The following is a 22,841-nucleotide window of genomic DNA, read 5'->3' on the forward strand; positions in this document are numbered from 1 at the left end:
TTTATTTTTATTGGAAATTATACTTGAATTTTATCTAAATGCTGTTTTGTTATTAGAAGTAGTATTTTACCCTGTGGAGGGGGGTGTTATTTTGGCTACATTTTTTAGTTAGTATGTTTTAGTAGCCCTATTTAAAATTTTATTTTATGCTCACAACATAAAGAAAGAAAGAAAAACTGGCGCAGATATGGAATTCAAATATACTAAGACAGGTCTAATACGTAAATAGTTTTACTTGGTCAAAATTTTAAATAGTTTGGAAAAAGGAACACAGTAAGGATATCTGTATAAAAATATTTTACTTATCACTGTAACATTTATTTATAATTAGGGATTCCATCTCCTTGGATTATTTGTGACCATTTGTACAATTATTTAATAATGCAAGGCCTAACTACATTAAAAAAAAAACAGTAGAAATCAGTTGATGTTAGTGCAAATAACATGTTTTAAAAAAATAAAGTACCATTAGGGGAAAATAAAAAAAAAACTCAGGCTGCAGATACAGTTCACTCTAGAAATAGCTAGAGATTAAAAGTTTAAGGATTATAAAAAATTATTCTTCACTACCTTTCTTGATTGGAAATTTATTTTAAAATTAACACAAGCTAAAACTGATAAGATTAAATATTATATAGTTTGGGATTTCCAAAAACATGGTTAAGTTTATAAAAACAACTCAAGAACAAAATATTACAAGCAGCTGACCTACACCTGACAAATAATACTAATTCATGATTATAACACTGTGAATCTCCTGTATAATCTGTAATTATACAAAGTGCAATTAACATAATTAATGAAGCTTTAACCATCTGTTTTGGACTGTAATACCAACACGCTTTGAAGTTGTACATTCACGCACACAAATTCTCAGATCCTAAGATCAATTAAAAAATAATGTTATAATCAAATAACAAACAATTAATCAAATTTTAGAGGTTTATGTATACAAAATAACATAAATTATACTTAATTTCTAGCATATATTTGTCTAAAATTGTATGACTAATCAGAAGTAAAATAAAAAATAACCGACTTCAGATATACACCACCACAAAAAAGGGGGATTTAAGTACATAAAACATTACTGTTAGTAAAGTTACATTCAAACTGAAAAAAAGATTTCAGAAATTTACACTCTCAGGTATGCAAATAATAAATGTTTTAATCAATAATACTGCACTTAAAAAAGTAATAAAATGTATGCTCACCTTGATTTAATTTATTCTGTGTGATTTTGGAATCTGATAACTTAGGATCCTCAGCATCCTGACTATAAATATCAAGAGGTGAAAAAGTATCACTATCATCACTTGCACTACCAGTGATGATATGTTCCTGTGAATACGTTGGTGAAAATGGCTCACCACCACCTTCTTCACAACAGCTCCTGTTGAACAGTTTAAATGAATTATTATAACAAATACCCAATGTTTTAAAGAAATGACTGTGTGTACATAGAGATAATCTAAAATTAAAAATGGGTGCACAATTTATAATAAAGAATTTATGAAATGGACCATGGTAGAAAAGTATCAATAAATCAGAAGTGTCCTGAGAATAAGGAAAATGATCATTTATTATTGAAAACAAAGGAAAATAAGCAGAAGTACCCAAGTTAATTACCAACTAAATCGCTTTTATAAATTCAACATCTACAATGGATTTTGAGTCTTTATCAGTTAAAAACTAGTTGAAAACAACTACATTAGCACAAAAATCTACACTTTCTATAAGCAAAGTTAGAATTTTTAAAAACGAGATTTTTCTGTTCTATATATGTGCCACAGAAAACAAAAGTAAACCCCAGAACATTCAAAATTATGGTACAAATATATACGCATATAAAAGACAAGTGTTTTTAATATTTTATTCACAGTTCTGGTGTAGATATGGAATTGAAATATGCTAAGACAGGTCAAATACGTAAATGGTTTTACTTGGTCAAAATCTTAAATAGTTTGGAAAAAGTAGCACAGTAGTAATAATAATAAAAATAATAAATAAACAGCTTTTAAGTTTCTTTTAAGTTTTTGCTTATATTTGATGAATGTTAGGAGCTTAGGAAATGTGAGGGGTCAAAACAAATAAACATGCAAACAGATACTGCAGCGTACTCACTTTACGAGAAAAAATATTTAAAAATTTGAAATATATTAAATAGAATATTCTACTCGATTCAAATTTTTCTCCATGTTAATGAAATACATAATTATAATATTTTCTAGAACATGCCTGTAGATAATTCTATAAAGAATTTATAAAAAGTTATAATAAAAATAAAATAGCGTTGTCAGCAACTTATCTGATTAAAAAAGAAACACTTTTAAGTCAAATTATTATTATAAAAAACTTATCCTGTTCTCGAGAATGAATGCAGGGTGAAAATAATACAAATAAATAAATTAAATGTAAATGCTATGAATTTAATTAACTCTAAGAAAATGCTATTAATTTATGAGTATTCAAGTTTTGTGAATTAAAATATAAATAAGAATTACCCATCGTTCGACTCCATCTTTATGTGGTAACTCTGGTGTCGGGGAGGAGGCATTGGATGTATCATGCCCCCTATACCATCTTGAATATTTGAACCTCCTGGTGGATCTTCCATAAGAAATGCTTGTTCTATTTCAGGTTTCTTTTCCCAAACTTCTTTAAAGAATGGTGTATAAAAAGCAGCTACAAAAAGAGAACAAAAACATGAGAAAACTTGCCATTCATCCAACTTAATACATCCAATTAATAATTCACCCAATTTAATAACAACATGAAAATGTTTTAGATAATATAACATTAATCAAATCTTATCAGATAAAACTGCATTCTAAAATTTAGAATGAATACTTAATTAAACACATTTATAGTATTTTAAAACCAGTCGATGGTTGAAGGTCACCCTTCCACACCTAGGCTACCCTTCCAAACCTGGTTATTCTCCTCACTAAACTGCTTACAATTATAAATAACTTGTATAATGGTTTTTATAGCTTTACTTTTTATACCTGAAAAATTTGTCACTATACAAATAAATAATGTTCACTGTTGATCAGTAATAATTTACTTAGTCACACTGGGAAAACAGTTTTGTCTCCACTTTTTGTTAGTGGGTAATGTAGTTTCCCACAGCAAAGAAAATGTTATTTAGTTGGCTTTTTACTAATTACGTTTAAAATATTAAGAAATCTTATGTAAAAAATAAAATAATAACTAAATATAAAAACAAAGCAAATATAGAGCGAGTGGAAAGTCCCTTTATGTTAATCATGTAATTATTAGGATAGGTGCAGCTTGCAGTCTATGAATCTAAAATGCAGGGGAGCAGAAAATATTTAGACCCCTGAAATTTCCCTCAAAACACAATTTTTTCAGTCAGAAATTTCCCCAAAACTTGGTTATCGCCAACATCGGCATTGTTTTGCCTGCAAGATAAGTTCAATTCTGTACTAAGTGATTGTGATTCATCAAGTTTTATTTGTTTGTTAAAAGGTTCACTGCTACTTACTTCATCGCCATCATGAGTTTTTATTTTTTTAAATACAGAAATACTAGCTTGATTTTTAGTCATTGGTGTTTCATTTGGGTGTTTATTTACAAAATGATTTCTAAGTTTATTACGTCTGCTGTGCCAGTCACAAAATGCACAGTTTACATCTTGCTTATTTTTAAATGTTGACAAAGTTAATTGATGTAAAAGTACAACATTTTATAATCACTGTACTTTTTTTCTGGTTAGCATCTGGGAATCACCATCAAGTATTACTAGGAGGATGACATGTATGAGTGTAAGTGAAGTGTAGTCTTGCACAGTCTCAGGATGACCATTTCTGAGATGTGTGGTTAATTGAAACCCAACCACCAAAGAACACCGGTATCCACTATCTAGTATTCAAATCCGTATAACAGTAACTGCCTTTACTAGGATTTGAATGTAGGAATTATCGACTTTGAAATCAGGTTTTTTGTGAAGACCTGTTCACCACTAGACCACCCTGGTGGGTTTATGCTCACTATACTGTATATTGTGCGTATCATTTAACACTATTAAAGGTCACTTAAGTAATTCACTATTAAAAGAAAACAATACGTTTGCAGCTGGCCAACTAATAAAAATAAAGAAGCACTATTGCCTACCCAAAAGCAACTGAACGAATAATGGAGTAGAGAGGAGATGAGACGCACTCACACACACTGGTGACCACAATGTGTCTTATCAATAATGCATCTCTTGCCTGTCACGATTTGAGTCTATGGGTCAACACTCAACAGGAATGACATTGCTACCTTTGTTCTCATTATACCTAATACTAAATAGGATGAATGTCTTTTAAAAATTGTTAAAAGATCAACTATTCTAGTTAATAGTTGTAAAAATGATGTGAATACAACACCAGCTGATATTTACGTCATGATTTCTGTTTTTCATGACTGGTAAAAATTTCCCCTGAACCACGTTCGCACATATTCTGCTCCCCTGCTAAAATATATGTAAGGATTCCACCATGTTCAAAGAACAGCTGTTTATGGCTCCATGTCTGCTTGTTCATCCACAACAGCATATCAGGGATGATCATTTAAAATGTTGACCAAACAGCATCTTGGAGCTGCTCATTGTTGACATATCTGCGTTTTTGAATCTCTTCTTTTACAAACCCCAGAGTGCATTTTCAGGTCGTAGTGAGGTCGGGGCTACTTGCTGGCCAAGGCAATGGGTTCAGTAACTCTTCTGACCCATGTCCAATCCAGCGATTCTGAAAAATCTCATTCAGGCGTCTGCGGACATTTAAAGCAAAATGCACTGGAGCACCCTCTTGCTGAAACGTAATGATGTCGGCAATCCTTTCTGCTATTAATTCTGGAAGCAATTACTTGTCAATCATTCTCAGATCTGTGTTAATTAACTGTGCCATTGAAAAAATAAGGACCATGGAGATGTTCAGCTGTTATTCCAGCCCAAATCATAACATAAGGCATATGAGGCTTAATTTCCTCAAAAAAGTGAGGATTGTCTTTCATCCAAAAAAACATTTTCGTTATGAGAGATTCGATAAATTGCACACTCAACTGATAATATGATGTTCTTTTAATTGTTGTTCTCAGAAAGCGTTCAAGAAACAACTGACATGCAAAAACACATTGTTCAAAATCATTGTCGCTCAACTCATTAACTGTGGCTGGACACAAACATTTAACTTTCAAGTCCTTCAGCATATGGTCCCGCATTGTCGATCTTGGAAACACATTGTCTGTGGAATGCCTCCACAGCAGCACCCATCTCAGCTCGAGTACTCTGTTTCAGACTGCACAGCGCATCAAGAACACTTCCCGTTGCAAAAGCCATCTTCTCTCAAGTCAGTAATGTTTGCCATGATAGTGACGATTTCCCAAAATGCACAAAGAAAAGTCATTCATAATGTTCTCCAATGTTTTACCAGCGTATGAATATTTGTGGACCCACACACAAGCTAACAAATGCTCTTCCATTGTGAATGTACTCATATCTGCTACTATTTCACACTCGAGTACAACTAAGGTCAATCCATCACAAATGAACACTCTGAAGGATTCCCAATACGGATTATCCTCCCTAACTTTTCCAGCAGCAGTGAGCAATATCAGCGGTAAAAATTGGCAGCAGTAGAGCCTGATTAAGATGGATTTATACTGTGTAAAAGGATATCACACCCGCCCAGTAGATGACCATTTTATCTGTTAACCAGCATTGTAAGTAGATAATGAAGAAAATTATACATAAAATAAACAAATCAAAACAAATAACAACAATAAATGAATAATAAAAAACAAATAGGTAATTCTAACACTGTTTACAGAATAAAAATAGAAAATACAGAACTACTGTTGTTTAGTACCAACTTAAAGTAGCAAACTAACTTTCAAAAACTTAAAAGCAATAAAACCTCCAGCTCCAATTTTTCCACTTATTTTTTATTTTTTTAAAACTTATTCCTTGTACATACTAATGATTTTTTAGCAACTGAAATTCCAATCAAAATTAAAATTGTAAGTAACATCTCTGTCAATGATATTTTTTTTAGCATTTTCATTTTTTTATAATTTATTTCAATAACCATTCAAGATCTGCTTGTATTCGTAAATGAAATATAATAATGAAAAAAAGATTATTCATTAACACATAAGCATAGTGAAGCATTTATTTGCAATCTGCAAGATTAAAAAGTGAAAAAACAATTTCAGCAATTTTTTTTTAAGTTTTATAATTATTGTTAATTTGAATTTTTCTAAAACAAGCACTTCACATGATTTTTCTTCTAGATGATTTTGCAGAAGCTGTGAAGCTTGTGTGTGAATAATAAAAAGAGAAACAAATTACATGATAAAAATTCAATGGTGTAATTACATTATATTAGCCATCAAACCGGAGAACCTTTCTATTTTGAGCTCAGCACACAAATTAATATACCCAAGTTAGTACTCTCAATTCTTGATTAGAATATATATTAATTTTAAATCCTTCTTTGCTATCATATTTTTTTATAAATAAATAAATAGTTATTTTTTTAATAAATTCTCATTCTTAGCAAAGAAATACATTTGAAATAAAATTTTATAATTTAAAACATTATAATTTTAAAATGTAGAAAAGTTAATAATGTTTACATGCACAATAAGCTTTCATGTTCTGCTTATTTATATAATACTTACTTAAAAACTTTTATAAAACATAAGTTAATCTAATATATGGCCTGGTAGAATTAACATGCAATATTTACCTGGTTCATATATAACTTTCATCTTATCTAATAATAAAACATACTGTATTAAAAGTATTTGCTTTTTACTTAAAATAATTTTTTTTAAATTCTACATACTTTTTTGTTGAAAGGAAGATGTGGAAGTCATAAAATGAGCTTGCAGTCGATCAGCAGTGGCATTTCCTTCTGTAATTAATTGGTGACTGAGATCATTGCTAAAGAATGCATTTGCTCCACCCATATCTGTCACAGCCATTATTTGAATTGGTAGGTTTGGTATGTTCATTGAAAATGCACTATAAGAAAATAAATGTTTAAATATAAAGATGAACCCTTTTGATTGGTGCCAGAAACATGTATACTTAGTAATTTTGTACTCACGTAGCCTTAATCCTTAAGTCATTAAAAATTTCATAATAGAACTGTATTCTTTTTGGTTAAAAAAATACTCTATAGTGTGACTGAAGACCTTTTTTTACCCAAATCTCCAACCAATTTCTTTTATTTTTCAACTAAAACAATTTCTTTTTACGTTTTTACAAGTATTAACAAACATTACTATTTTTTTAACAAATGTAACCTAAGTATTTTTGTAGTCATTATACTAATTTATTACAATTCCATTTTGTGGGTCATTATACAAATGTATGGTGATGGTTTATTTATGATCACATATTTTTTAAATGTTCTAAAATGATTTTTAGTTTTAAAATATAAGTCTACCAGAAATTAGATTTCTATTGTACAAAATGTCCAACCACAATGGCAGCTTTAAGGTAGGGCAACAGGGGTGGTCACCCAGGGGCACAATGTCATGGGGAGACGTTTTTTAATTTTTACTCATCGTACACGAGCTACTAAATTTATGCCTGGGTTCTTTATATAGCAAACGAGTACCTGAACCCACATACCTAAACTCTTTTCACTACAGATGGCACACCAAACCCACAAACTACTGGTTTCTTAAACCATAGAAGGGCAATTTACTATTTATAGTTTTTCCGTGCTGCTGGAATTCCATGTTCAGACTTGTATACAAGTGCAAGCACGACAACCACTACATATATTTATTGCATTTGGGTCAATCCACTTGAAGTGCCCAAAAAACCATAAGCTGGTTGTTTGACCAATTCAAAAAAATGGAAAACCCACTTGCTTCCTATATGTTTCAGGACCTTAAAATCTTTTCTTTTTTTCTTTTTTATTTAAGCAGTTTACCTGTGGTGGCCATTTTTGTTATGGTGCCCACACCTATTTTTGTGATAGTAAGGGTTTATTATAAAATCATAATTAAAAACCTTTTGGTCCTGGAAGGATGAAACAAAAAGCAATTTAATCATATTTTCTCAAGGTAAAAGATTGGCCCAGTGGTTTATTTACCTATCTCTCTTTCTATGAGAAAATTATCAATAAAGTTGAACATGAAAAACGGTGCAATTTCACTTTTTGTAATTTTTTTCAAGGGGCAGGGATGACATACACATTTTGAATTATTTTTTTATATGTAGGTATATGTTAGTAGTTTTACCATAAATAGTACAATCAGTAAAATAGATGAGTTTTTTAAAATGTTCTGATGTACTTCCTTAATATGGTCTGTTAAAAGTTTTGGAAAACAATAAAATGTTGCTGTATTGTACTTCAGGTGATCACTTAAAATACAGACACTTTTATGTTGTAATTCCTCATTTTCCTTGAAACAGAATACAAAAGGGTGAACTGTGGCTTGGCTATTGACCCAATGGAAGCTTTACATTCTTCTTCACCTAATTCTAATTTTTTCTTCTTGAAAGACTGAGCCTGAGATTTTGAAATGGAATGGTGAGTTTTCAGCCTTTCCCATTTTTCCACTAATGATTTGAAAAACGTATCTTTGGTCTGATGAACAGTAATCATCTCTGCCCTATCAGCTGTTACCCACTGTTTTTACATTACTGTATCTGGCAACACATCATACTCGGAAAAGTTGAGCATGTCAAACACTGCCTGCTTATCTGGACATGTGATGCACACATTCATCATACAGCTGTAGTTATCCTTGTCACAAACAAAAATGTCTGCTAAGTCCTTATAATCAACATTAAGTTTGGGACCATCAATCATGAGTGTAATGTTCTGGTGGTGGAGGCAGACAAAAAATATGAGTCCCGGATGTACCAGCCAAGATACACCATTTTGGACGGCAGAACCTTGATCTTCTAATTTTTTCCTCAGGGTTTTCACTTTTAAAAGAGACATACAATTCATTAAAATTTATCAGAACACGGCGCTTTTGCTTATGCACTTTGTCACCATCAACAAGCGTGCTAACATAATCCTTTTTACCAGGTCACAGCCTGCTATTATTGTCATCTTCATAAAGTAACACAACTTTTTTAATTGTGTCATTACTAATTCCTGTTTTATGTCTTTTACCTAACTCCGGTAGAATGCCTTGCTTATTAACTAATTCTCTAGTAAGTCTAACCAAACGCATTGAACTAATATTATTTTAGATCTGGTTCAAGATTGGGGAAGTAAACTGATAATTTTAATCTTATCTTCTTTAGAAGCAAGAACAGATTTTTCTTTTAGTTTTAAAATAATATCATATTCATGCGAAGAAGATTTGCTGGATTTTCATTTTCAGAAACACAATTCAAGATTCTTTATTAATTTTTCAGATACATTATTTATTTTAAATTTTAATGCTGAATGCCTTTGATCCATGCTTAATTTTTAAAATTTTGATGGAGGTGATACAGCCAAAATGCTATAAGCTGCATCCAATTGTTCAATATTGTGACGTGGGGCAATATATTGCTCTTGGTCTTTACATTCATATAGTTCTTTTTCTGCAAAGAGAAAATACTTTTGAATCAGTTAACATAAAGAGACTTGCTAGGAACTAAATTTTAATTTGGAAAATGTGTTCTTTAAGCGCTTGCTCTACTGTTATTTGTCTTAAATTTTTCTGAACTGTTTTTTATGAGTTCTCAAAGGAGAACTCTCCATACAGGTGACTGAATTATGACAAAAACTTTTTTTCATGATATTTACAAACACTAGTGACATCTGAATTTACAACAACCTATTTTTTAAGTTGTTAGTTTTCATCATTAAATTCACAAATTTTAATGAGTTCTTTTGGCACTGTACCATACACTGTTTTATGACTCTCTTCATTCGCATAAATTCCTATGGAACACTGTTCTTCCCCTGTTTTAAGTGAAATTACTTGAAAATAATATAAAAATTTAACTGATTTTAATATTTGCAAATATAATATTATTAAGTAAAACTTATTTTTTATTTAATAAAATATTCCAAATACAAGATGAAATTTGAAAACACTCTGTAAAGATGTGAACAGGTCACTGACTAATGTCAGACTGATCAATCTGTAACTGCAAAGCTAAATGATGCAGTAAGCATCGTAAATGAGCGTGTTGCAACATGAATTTTCCTGACGACTGGAAATGACTTCAAGCACCTGTTATAACATGAACACTGCAGTTGAATGGTTCAAACAAGTCTATTTCAACATTAGTAATAAGTATAAAAATATTAAAGTATTATAGTGCCAAGAAGACAAGAAACCCCTTGAAGCACTTATTTAGCAAGTCTAAATAGTATCGCTTTTAACAGGGTTTTTATGATTTTTGAGAGGTTATAACTTTTTTATTAGTAAAATACACAAGAACGTTTTTATTTGCCATAAACATCTAAAAAAAAAAAAACACTGTAAGTAGTGCATATTTGAGATTTTGATCGCCAGCCCCATCAGAGTTATTTGAAGCCAAAATTTGAATTTTTAATTAAAAATTAGTTTTCAAAAATTCATAAAACTTTAGGGGTAAGTACATCACCATTAATAGTATTTATGGTAAAACTACTAACATATACCTATATATAAAAAAATAATTCAAACTGTGTATGTCATCCCTGCCTCTTGAAAAAAATTACCAAAAGTGAAATTTTACCATTTCTTATGTTCAACTTTATTGGTAATTTTCTCAAACAAAGAAGAGAGGTAAGCAAATAAACCACTGCATCAATATTTTACCTTGAGAAAATATGATTAAATTGCTTTTTGTTTCATCCTTCTAGGGTCAATAATTTTTTCAGTCAACTATTATAATTACAAAAATAGACGTGCGTACCATAACAAAAAGGTCACCACAGGTAAACTGCTTAAATAAAAAATTAAAAAAAAAAAATAGTTTTATGGTCCTGAGATATACAGGAAACAAGTGGGCAAGTTTCAATTTTTTTTGAATTGGTTAAGCAACCACCCTTGGGTCACTTCAAATGGATTGATGACCCATTTGTCAGTTTCTTAGCAGACCTGGATGAGTGCAATGCTTTTGCAACTTAAAAGTACTATTGATTCTTGTTTTAATGGTATTGTTCTTAACAACTATACTACATGTTTATTAAATATCGAATAAATTATGGCATTAAGTCTGAGATGAGTAATTGCAAAGTTAGTAAATATTGTGTTAATAAGGTTATATTTATATGTATTCATAAATGTTACAATTTATTTTTTTGATTACGTTTATAACTGAAAATTATTTACTGTCACGGCTTTTAAAACTCTTTCCTTTAGAATAAAATCTAAAATAATTTCATTAATTTTGTAAGCAATTTTTCCAATTAGTTAAAAATGTTAATTTTGAAAAGTTTATTTTAAGTTAAGATAACCTTTTCGAGACAATGCAATTTAATATTTATGATTGTTGCAAAAATTACTGATAACCAATTAGAAGAATCAATCATACACTGATTTCCTTTTTTCAAGTGCGATTCAAAAATCCTACTTAAATTTGAAGTGCACTTACTAAAATTTTACATACTATATATTTCAGATGATACCACATACATATTCCTGTGTTAACGTTCATTAAGTTTTAGTAGTAAATAGATGTTTCCTTTCTTTTTGCATAAAATCTTATTTTAATGTAGTTTTTTTTTCAAAATCTGTAGAATAGTTAATTATGCAACAAATAGCGAAACACAGTTTTTTTTTTTTAGCAAGGATATAATGATAAAACAAGAAATGTATATCAAATGCTAATAATAATAATCCAAATCTATAAAAAGCTTTTTGACTGCTGCTACACACTGTGTTTTTCTTAATGAGTGCACAAATGACCCTTTTTACCAATTTTAATATATTTTTATTCAGCATGATGAAAAGTCTTTTTGCTCTGATGCAACCTAAATGTTCAAAACACCTAACTTTCCATGCTCTTAACAAGCATGAAAAAAGGCTTACTTCATGGACAAGTTATTATTTTAATAAAGAAATAAAACTTCGGTTTTATTATTTTTACCTTTGCGTTATTATTAAACATAGTCAAAGAACTTAAAAATAAACTATCATGAGCAGAAAATAGAAAAAGGAAAGCTCAACAAGATCAAGCTTTTCAAGAACAACAAAGTTGACGAGTCTTGAAAAATACATAAAAATTGATAATAAAAAAATAAATATAGATGATCCATCCTCCACTCAATAGAGCATCACTGATTCTCAAAATACTGAAAGCTTAGAAAGTGTCTAATTTGCAAAATAAATCTGTATTTTCTAATAGCTTAGAAAACGTAAGAGATTCTGAAATTAATTCTGAAAACATGACATTAAAACCGCAAAATTCTTCCAATGTTTTGAAAAATCTGGAACGAATTACTTCTTCAAAAGCTAACGATTTTCAAACCGCTAACAACTTGGAAATACTGTTAAGCTCTTTAAGTACATCTAAGGAAAACAGAAACCTAGCGCAAAACAAGGAAAACAGAAACCTAGCGCAAAACAAGAAAAATCTGAAATTGTTATTATCAAAAAATTAGAAGATTCTTTAATCGATCTAACAGATGATCCAGCTCTTCAACACATATTAAATATTGATTCAACAGACCTAGCTAACTGGCCAAAAAAAAAAAAAAGAAATGAAGTTGATTTCTTCATTATGCAAGGGCCAGTTAAGACTTTAGATAAACAGTATTCATGCGATGACAAGGTTTGACATTTTTTTGATACTCACTATACTAGTAAGTTGCCAAATAATGAATTAATCTTGTACTAATGGTTAGTTTATTCAAAAATTTTCAGATAAAGTATTTTGCTTTTGCCGCTCTATTTTTTAAAATATCTTGATTCATTGTAGAGTAATAAAGGTTACTGTGATTGAAAGCACTTAAGTGCTACTACAGTTGTGCATGAAAACAGTGAAAATTATAAGAGATTGTATATGTTCATTGATCTGAAGCAGAAAAAATATTAAAAAGTAAAACAAGGATCGATCATTTAGAACAATCACTAATGGCAAGAAGCAGATAATGTAGTATATAGATTACTGAATATAATTTTATATACAACAAAAAATAACATGGTGTTTCATGGATCTTCTTATAAACATTTCGCACACAATTATGGAAAGTTTTAGGACTTATTGAATTATTTGCAAAATTTGATTCAGTTATGACAGAACAAGTGAATCTATAAAAACAATAAAGATTCAACTTACCAACAATAATGAATGTTAAACTATTCAAGTGCTTTCGGATTTTATTCGTTCATCATCAGGAATATTCGATTAATTTATAAACTTTACATTTGTGGATTTAAATAGTAGAATAGAAATTAAAATGAAATAAAATAAAAGGATTAAAATTTGTATATTCATAACAGTTGATTGTCAAGTATTAAAAGTAAAAAAGTCACACATTAAATATAAACGTCTTGTCCATAAGAGATTCTCAACAGTTATCTAGATCACAGTTGAGAATCTCTTACAGCCTTACCCCCTTGACCTTTTAAGTTGAAAATTTCATGGCATCAATATTTAGAAGTAATCTGACTGAGTTTGGTCAAAATCAGTGCAGTAGTTCCGGAGATATAAGGTGATTTAGAGGGCAAAACTGAACACAAACACGTATGTGCAGACATCAAAAAAATTTCCACCTGGTTTTTTTTGGGTTCCTTAGGTGTCAAAATGTCAAGATTCAGTGAAAACCACATATGCCCAAATTGAACTGATTACAATACGTTACCTTCTAGAGCTATATCACTATCTAGACGGGAAAGTAAAAAAATAATTTACAGAATACTACACAGCATACAAAAACAAGAAAAGAGGTATATCTAAAGTAGCTGACCATTTGTTACAATGCATACATAGTATTACTGACTGCAAAAATAATTTAGAGATTTTGAAAGTTTGTAATAATGCTAAAAAAATGTATATACTCCAAAAATATTATATTTATAAATATAAACAAAAATATAAAATGACGAACCACCAAATCACGTTCGAAAATCATGATTTAATTAAAAACAAAATAAAAATATAATCTAATGGTTGGCAATAAAGACAAAAGAACAAAGGAAAATACTACGTTTTAAATATTACATCATTCCAGTACTGGACAGAAAAAATAATTTCAACAATTGACAAATTATTAAAAGAATATATTTTAATGTAGTTAATTCAATACCAACTGAAGATGCGGGATCCCACGAATATAGATTATTGGAATTAATGTGGTTTAAAGTTTAACTTATCTATTTACTGTGTTTTGGCAGTTTATAATAAATATAATATTAATATATATATTTTAAAAGTTGTTTCCTCACAATACAATTTTACTTTTTGTCTCCCTGTTGAAGCTAGGTGAGCTTCTGTCTTAGGTGAAGACAACAATTATTCAGCATTCAACTGCTGCTTTTTAGTGTAGCAAGGTTTATTTATTTATTTCATTCTTACTTGTGTTCTTTAATTCTACAGAAAATCATAATCTAAACAATGCTTCTGTATTACTTCTGAGTACCAATTTAGTTATTATATGATAGTGATTGAACCCAACAGTGAAGCTTTCATTCAGTTTGTAACTGAATGCAAAGCTGTAATAAGTTTATTTCTGGCAACATGATTGTTAATTCATAAATATTATATAGAAATTTTTTTTTGTCTAGCAGTTTTAAAATTTAGGATTATAATAATTAAAAATCTAGGTGCTGACATACAATCATAATGCACATCCTATTCCCAAGAACAAAAATATGAAGGCTCAAACATATTTTTAATTATAAATTTTAATAATTCTGAAAAAAATTAAGAATTTTAGTAAAAATTGTATGAAGAATTTCCATTTTAAGGTTCAGAATAAAAGAGTAGCTACGTGTTGTACTTTTTTAATACACATCTTTGTTTGTCATATTTCAATCAGGTAAATGGAGATACGTAATTTCTTTTATTTATTATTTTTTTTTTTTAAAGACTATTATTACTATATTAGTAAAATCAATTTTTTTTTTTTTTAAATAATGATTTGTTTGTTTATTTCATCTTTACAACTAAATTTACCAATTACTTACTTTACATCTTAAATGACAAACATTTTATGATTTTTACCATTTTTTTTAGTTTTGCAAATTTCCATAGTGTACTTAATTTTAATATTGAAATTGCATGGAGAAAATATAATTTTAGAATGATTTTTTCCCCATTTATTAACATTACTTATTATAATTGTTGATTTATTGTTACAACATTTTAAATTAGTAACAAAAGAAAAGTTATTGGTACAAAAAATGTTATTTCATCTGCTACAATGTGTGACACTGATGTACTATAATGAAGTAAAGAACAGGGTGTTCTGACATATGAGTGAGTTGAGCCAAGCTGAGTGTTTTAATCTCAATAATACAAAAAAAAATTAATAATTAACATCAAGATATTAATTCAAATCGGTGAAAAAAACCATTAAAGAATCTGCTAACAAAAATCATCACTTACTTGAGTGTAGCTAATGATGCTTTTCGTTTAGTTGAATAAACAAGAATAAAACCATGGACTAGTTCTTCACGAAAAGCGTTTGCACCATGAAATGATGAAATAATGACTTCAACTTTTCTTTTTGAAGTACCAAGGAACGTTTCCAGAATAATACTCCTATCTCCACTAAGAAAACAGCACTGATGGTTTAAAAGTGGTCCTAGGACATTTTCAACTGAGTATGGATCTCCACAGAACATGCACATTATAATTCTGGAAAAAATTAGCAAAATCATACCTCATTACAGTTAACAGCTAACTGCATCTACATTTCTAAGAAACAAATTTTTAAAATGCAGAATCTCATTTCTAACAATATAATTTTTTGTTTCATACAGAAGTCCTCCTCTACGAATCATGAGACCTTGCCGTTGGTGAGGGGGCTTGAGTGCTCAGTGATACAGAGTAGCTGGACCGAAGGTGCAATCATATCGGAGAGGTATCTGTTGAGAGCCAGACTAAGGAATGATTCCTGAAAGAGGGCAGCATCTCTTTCAGTAGTTGTTAGGGGCGTGAGTCAGGATGACTTAAACAGCCATATCAACATCACTTAGTCCTCTGAGTACTGCACAGCTGAAAGCAATGGAAAACTACAGCTGCTTTTTTTCTAAGAAAATGTAGCTCTCTGCATTTTCATATAGCAATGATGCAGGCGCCTTCCTTGGTAAAATATTCCGGAGGTAAACTAGTCCCCCGTTCGGATCTCCGGGTGGGGACTACTAAGGAAGGGGTCACCAGAAAATTAAAAAATAACATTCTACGAGTCAGAGCGTGGAATGTTAGAAGTTTAAAAAAGGTTGGTAGGCTAGAAAATTTAAAAAGGGAAATAGATAGGACAAATGTAGATGTAGTAGGAATTAGTGAGGTTCAGTGGGAAGAGGAAGGCGACTTTTGGTCAGGTGATTTTAGAATAATTAACTCAGCTTCAAATAATGGGCAGGCAGGAGCTGGTTTCATAATGAACAAAAAGATAAGGAAGAGAGTAGAGTATTTCAAAACACATAGCGATAGGATCATTGTAATAAGGATAAAATCAAAACCTAAACCGACAACGATTGTTAACGTCTATATGCCTACAAGTGCCCATGATGATGATGAGGTAGAGTGTGTATATGAAGAGATTGATGGAGCAATTAAACACGTAAAAGGAGATGAAAATTTAATAATAGTTGGAGATTGGAATGCAAGCATTGGAAAAGACAAGGAAGGAAATATAGTGGGTGAATACGGGCTGGGCAAAAGGAATGAAAGAGGGGACAGACTTATAGAGTTTTGCAATAATTTAGTAATTGCCAACACCCAATTTAAAAATCATAATAGAAGAATATACACTTGGAAAAAGCCAGGCGATACTGCAAGGTATGAGATAGATTATATCATGGTTAAGCAAAAATTTAGAAATAAACTCGTTGACTGCAAAACTTACCCTGGAGCAGACATTGATAGCGACCATAATTTGGTGATAATGAAATGTAGATTGGGGTTTAAAAACCTGAAGAAAAGGTGTCACATGAATTGGTGGAATTTAGAGAAGCTTGAGGACGAGGAGGTAAAGAAGATTTTTGAGGAGGACATCGCAAGAGGTCTGAGAAAAAAAGATAAGGTAGAAAATGTAGAAGAAGAATGGGAGAATATTAAGAAGGAAATTATTAAATCAGCAGAAGCAAACTTAGGCGGAATACAGAGAACTGGTAGAAAACCTTGGGTTTCAGACGATATATTGCAGCTGATGGATGAACGTAGAAAACATAAGAATGCTATTGACGAAGAAAGTAAAAGGAACTACCGACAATTAAGAAATGCTATAAACAGGAAGTGCAAACTAGCGAAAGAAGAGTGGATTAAAGAAAAGTGTTCAGAAGTGGAAAGAGAAATGAACATTGGTAAAATAGACGGAGCATACAGGAGAGTTAAGGAACATTTTGGGGTACATAAATTAAAATCTAATAATGTGTTAAACAAAGATGGTACACCAATATATAATACGAAAGGTAAAGTCGATAGGTGGGTGGAATATATTGAAGAGTTATATGGAGGAAATGAATTAGAAAATGGTGTTATAGAGGAAGAAGAAGAAGTTGAAATAATACTGAGATCTGAATTTAAGAGAGCATTAAAAGATTTAAATGGCAGAAAGGCTCCTGGAATAGACGGAATACCTGTAGAATTACTGCGCGGAGTGCAGGTGAGGAAACGATTGATAGATCGATACAAACTGGTGTGTAATATTTATGAAAAAGGGGAATTTCCATCAGACTTCAAAAAAAGTGTTATAGTCATGATACCAAAGAAAGCAGGGGCAGATAAATGTGAAGAATACAGAACAATTAGTTTAACTAGTCATGCATCAAAAATCTTAACTAGAATTCTATACAGAAGAATTGAGAGGAGAGTGGAAGTGTTAGGAGAAGACCAATTTGGTTTCAGGAAAAGTATAGGGACAAGGGAAGCAATTTTAGGCCTTAGATTAATGGTAGAAGGAAGATTAAAGAAAAACAAACCAACATACTTGGCGTTCATAGACCTACAAAAGGCATTCGATAACGTAGACTGGAATAAAATGTTCAGCATTTAAAAAAAATTAGGGTTCAAATACAGAGATAGAAGAACAATTGCTAACATGTACAGGAACCAAACAGCAACAGTAACAATTGAAGAACATAACAAAGAAGCCGTAATAAGAAAGGGAGTCCGACAAGGATGTTCCCTATCTCCGTTACTTTTTAATCTTTACATGGAACTAGCAGTTAATGATGTTAAAGAACAATTTAGATTCGGAGTAACAGTACAAGGTGAAAAGATAAAGATACTACGATTTGCTGATGATATAGTAATTCTAGCCGAGAGTAAAAAGGATTTAGAAGAAACAATGAACGGCATAGATGAAGTCCTACGCAAGAACTATCGCATAAAAATAAACAAGAACAAAACAAAAGTAACGAAATGTAGTAGAAATAACAAAGATGGACCACTGAATGTGAAAATAGGAGGAGAAAAGATTATGGAGGTAGAAGAATTTTGTTATTTGGGAAGTAGAATTACTAAAGATGGACGAAGCAGGAGCGATATAAAATGTTGAATAGCACAAGCGAAACGAGCCTTCAGTAAGAAATATAATTTGTTTACATCAAAAATTAATTTAAATGACAGGAAATGATTTTTGAAAGTATATGTTTGGAGTGTCGCTTTATATGGAAGTGAAACTTGGACAATCGGAGTATCTGAGAAAAAAAGATTAGAAGCTTTTGAAATGTGGTGCTATAGGAGAATGTTAAAAATCAGATGGGTGGATAAAGTGACAAATGAAGAGGTATTGCGGCAAATAGATGAAGAAAGAAGCATTTGGAAAAATATAGTTAAAAGAAGAGACAGACTTATAGGCCACATACTAAGGCATCCTGGAATAGTCGCTTTAATATTGGAAGGACAGGTAGAAGGGAAAAATTGTGTAGGCAGGCCACATTTGGAATATGTAAAACAAATTGTTAGGGATGTAGTATGTAGAGGGTATACTGAAATGAAACGACTAGCACTAGAAAGAGAATCTTGAAGAGCTGCATCAAACCAGTCAAATGACTGAAGACAAAAAAAAAAAAAACAGAAGTCTGCATCACTAAGCAAATTTCTAACTTCAGTCAGAGTTTAGACAAAATTTTCAATCAATTTATGCATTATTCACTTACTTTTTCATATCTTCTAGTTTCCAAGTTATTCACCATTTGCCTTTTGGCAGTTAGCAATTAGTATCTCATCAGTGATACAAGTTTTCATTACAAAACATCCTAATTTTGATTTTATTTCTTTATGCTAAAAAACAATTCCAGAATAAATTAAAAAATTACATAAAGTACACTTATCATATATTAAAATGTCATGGGTAATAAGCAGATTAAAATATTGTACAATCCCACAAAAAAATATAACTAATAATCTCATTAAACAAATTTCATGATTTAATTAGCTGTACCTTAAAAAAATTACTTCATTTAACTGAAAACTTATATCAAAGTTAATCAATAAAAATTCTATCCCTGAAGGATGTCATTAAAAAAACTAGTTAAAATAAACTTTAAAAAAAAGTTCTAAAAATACTTCCAGAAAATGAATAACACATCAGATTTACAACATAATATGTGAAAACCCACCTAATCAAAGTTATTTCTGACATCTTACAATCTTATCAAAATTACTGATAGCAAAGTCGGACAACAAGGTAAGCAGAGATATAAATAAATAATTAATCTAAAAGTAAAGGTTTTTACCTTATATGTGGCTGAATAAGTAAAGTGAAAGTAAAGGTTTGTTACCTTATATCTGGCTCAGAACACTCCATCACAGACTGATAAATATTTATAAACCCAGCACGATGTCGTATACTTTGAACCAACTGGCGTAGAGCATCAGCTACTAGATTTGAATTAAATCTCTGACCAGGACCAACATCTTCAAGAGATACATCAATAAATGGACACTGCAAACTAAAAAACAAAAAATCAGTCTATCCTATCATTCTCCATGTACGTGTGCATGTGTTTATTGATTGTCCCCTTCCTTAAACTTCCTCTCTTTACCTTTCATCCCCTCTTCTTTGGATATTTACCATGGGAAATATGTCACCTGCAACCTGTCTTTATCTGTATAGTTATACTGGCATCTTAATAGCAGCGGTAAGCACAGCAACTGCTTCTTTATTGGAACACAGTGTAACAAAGAATCTGCATGCAAAACTGTCCAGGAATGCAGAAAAGGCACCGATTACAAAGGTATACAAAAGTTGACTATAAAGGTAGTGCCTGTCAGGTATATCTGAACTTCCTACTACATCTCATAAATACTAAATATTCAATCTAAGATGTTGTTAGATGGGATAGTAGGATACCAAAATTAGATAAAATAATATATATACAATTTGGATATTAGTGAGCTCCTCATCATCTAACCTTCAGTTCAGTATAGCAAGCACAAGTGAGTAAACAATAGCTAGTATTGTTGCAGAAAAAAATCTAAAAAGCTACTATGTTTAAATTAGCCATTAAAAATTAATGGCTGATGAAAAAATTATAATTTTTTTTCAAAGGAAAAGACCTGAACTTTGGCCTCTCCAGTGAATTATCTATCACAAGAATGGGGCAAAAGATATCACTTACCATGGAAATTCTTACCAAAAAAATCAATTACAAAATTAGAATTACATCATCCTGTTTATTCAGTGGACTTGGCCCTGGTGATCACTGGTAATTCCCAAAATTAAAGACTGTCAAAATAGTATGAAGATTTTCTAACTTCTTACCTCATTGATCTTTAGCATAATGTGATGAACTTTGAGACTTTACCAGAAAGAGTTCACAGGCCTGTTTCCAGAAATTGAAACATCAATTTAAACCAATATGTAGATGCACAAGGGAGGGAGTATTTTTAAGGTGACAATAGCCACTAATATAAATGTATATCTTTTGCAAGTGCATTGTCAATGAAATATTCACATCATTTGTGTGTATGTGTGTGTGTGCACATGCACACATACACATGCATGTGCATTCCATATAGTTGTATTTAATACAACTCAAAAATTAAGTTGGCTAAACATTAGTTTCAATAAAATATTTTAAAGTGATAAATTCCTACACTGAGAAATAAAAGTTTGTTTAAAGTAAATAATTATACCAGGTGTTTTACTTTACTGCCTCTTAGCGATTTTTTCATAAACCATGTAAAATACAAAAAAAATACCTAAATAAAAGTTACTCAGACTGAAAGGGGACATCTCATTGTGACCTTGGATTTGATCTTGACCCTGACCTTTTTTAAAACAAAAACATGATTTTTGTTTGAACACAATTTTTTTGTTCCAAGTAGTGACCTACTTTTGACCCTATCAATGAAAATAGCAGAAAATTTTACATTGGAATATGTGGTCACGCCTATGACCTTGGAACCTTTTTGAAGGTCACATGACTAACCATCAGAGATAGTATTATACGGGTGCTGGATTCTTTTCGCAGATATTTAGTCACAGATTTCTAAGTTATGAGAAGAGGATTGCTATCTGGTACTGTCTTTGAAGTTCAGCAAATTGTGTTAATCGGATACTGTATGTGATTAATTCCTAAATCATGAACTTCAAGAACCTAGAAAAAATAAAACAATCATAAAATAACAACACTAAATTCACATAAACTGATGTGACATTTTTCACTCTTACCAATGGTGCTATAGAAAAACATACTTCAATTTGAAAAACCCTGATGAACTTGAAACAACCTCAAGGTAATGATTGGATGCTCCTCATCTACTCACATAACTTCTGTAGTCATTTTTATGCTGTTTCCTATACTTGGCGAGAAAAATGGCTTGGAATATGATTATGATATATGACCTTCAAAAACATGTAATCCATATACACTATCACCCGTATAACACTATCTGTGATGATTAGCCATATAACCTTCAAAAGAATTTCAAGGGCATACATGTGACCACATATTACAATGTAAAATTTCCATTCTTTTCTTAGGTGGGAGTCAAAAATAGATTATTCCATTTAAAAAAATAATGTTAACCTTGAAATAAGTCAAGGTCAGATTCAAGATCACCATGAGGTATACCCCTCCAGTTTGACCAACTTTTGTTTAAGTCAATCTTTTGTATTGTGCATAGTTACAAGAAAAATCCCCTGGGGGATTAAAATGAAACACCCTATATATATATATATATATATAACTTTTACCTTGCTATGAGTATTTTAAAATAATAAAATGTAAAATAAAACGTAATATTTTAGCATCTTGTTTTTGTTCCAATACACAAATTTTTTATTAATATTTCTTTGAATTTTAGAAAGAAATAACAGTATATATTGATGTCAAACCCATAAAAAGAAATCAAATTCTAAATGTACATAACACAAACTACAGCACCTATAAGATCAGGCAGGCAACAGTTGCTTTTAAAAATTTCAATACTGTTAATAGTACTCATTTTCACTCATAAGTAATTTTTAATTTTTTATACTGTTATTTATATTAAGAATAGATATGAGACATATTCATAAAAGTAAGGGTCACTTAATCATTAAAAAAAATTAACTTGTGAGAAAAGGCTTTTACTTATAGTTTTAGTTTACTACATATCTACTTCGCTTTTCCACATAATCGCCATTCAGTTAAGCCCTTTTCATAATGCTGCACCGATTTCTTTAACCCCTCTCGACTTCCAAATCAACTGATTTCGGAGGACGCGTTCACCACTAGACCAACCCAGTGGGTTTTCTTAACCCCTCTACATA

General features: G+C 30.7%; 1 protein-coding gene across 4 annotated transcripts in view; it reads right to left on the bottom strand.

Moving 5' to 3' along the window:
* The window catches only part of RhoGAPp190 (Rho GTPase-activating protein 190), a 307,804-nt gene that overhangs the window by 117,975 nt on the left and 166,988 nt on the right, over positions 1-22,841 (bottom strand). For all 4 annotated transcript variants that reach the window (XM_075362254.1, XM_075362256.1, XM_075362255.1 and 1 more), the window contains exons 15-19: positions 19,864-20,034; positions 15,518-15,769; positions 6,855-7,033; positions 2,505-2,685; positions 1,215-1,393 (exon numbers count right to left, since the gene is read on the bottom strand). In XM_075362254.1, the coding sequence (XP_075218369.1) occupies positions 1,215-1,393; positions 2,505-2,685; positions 6,855-7,033; positions 15,518-15,769; positions 19,864-20,034 (962 nt within the window). The remainder of the gene's footprint in view (positions 1-1,214; positions 1,394-2,504; positions 2,686-6,854; positions 7,034-15,517; positions 15,770-19,863; positions 20,035-22,841) is intronic.

This window comes from Lycorma delicatula, chromosome 4 (assembly GCF_047948215.1).
Source record: "Lycorma delicatula isolate Av1 chromosome 4, ASM4794821v1, whole genome shotgun sequence".
NCBI lineage: Eukaryota > Metazoa > Arthropoda > Insecta > Hemiptera > Fulgoridae > Lycorma > Lycorma delicatula.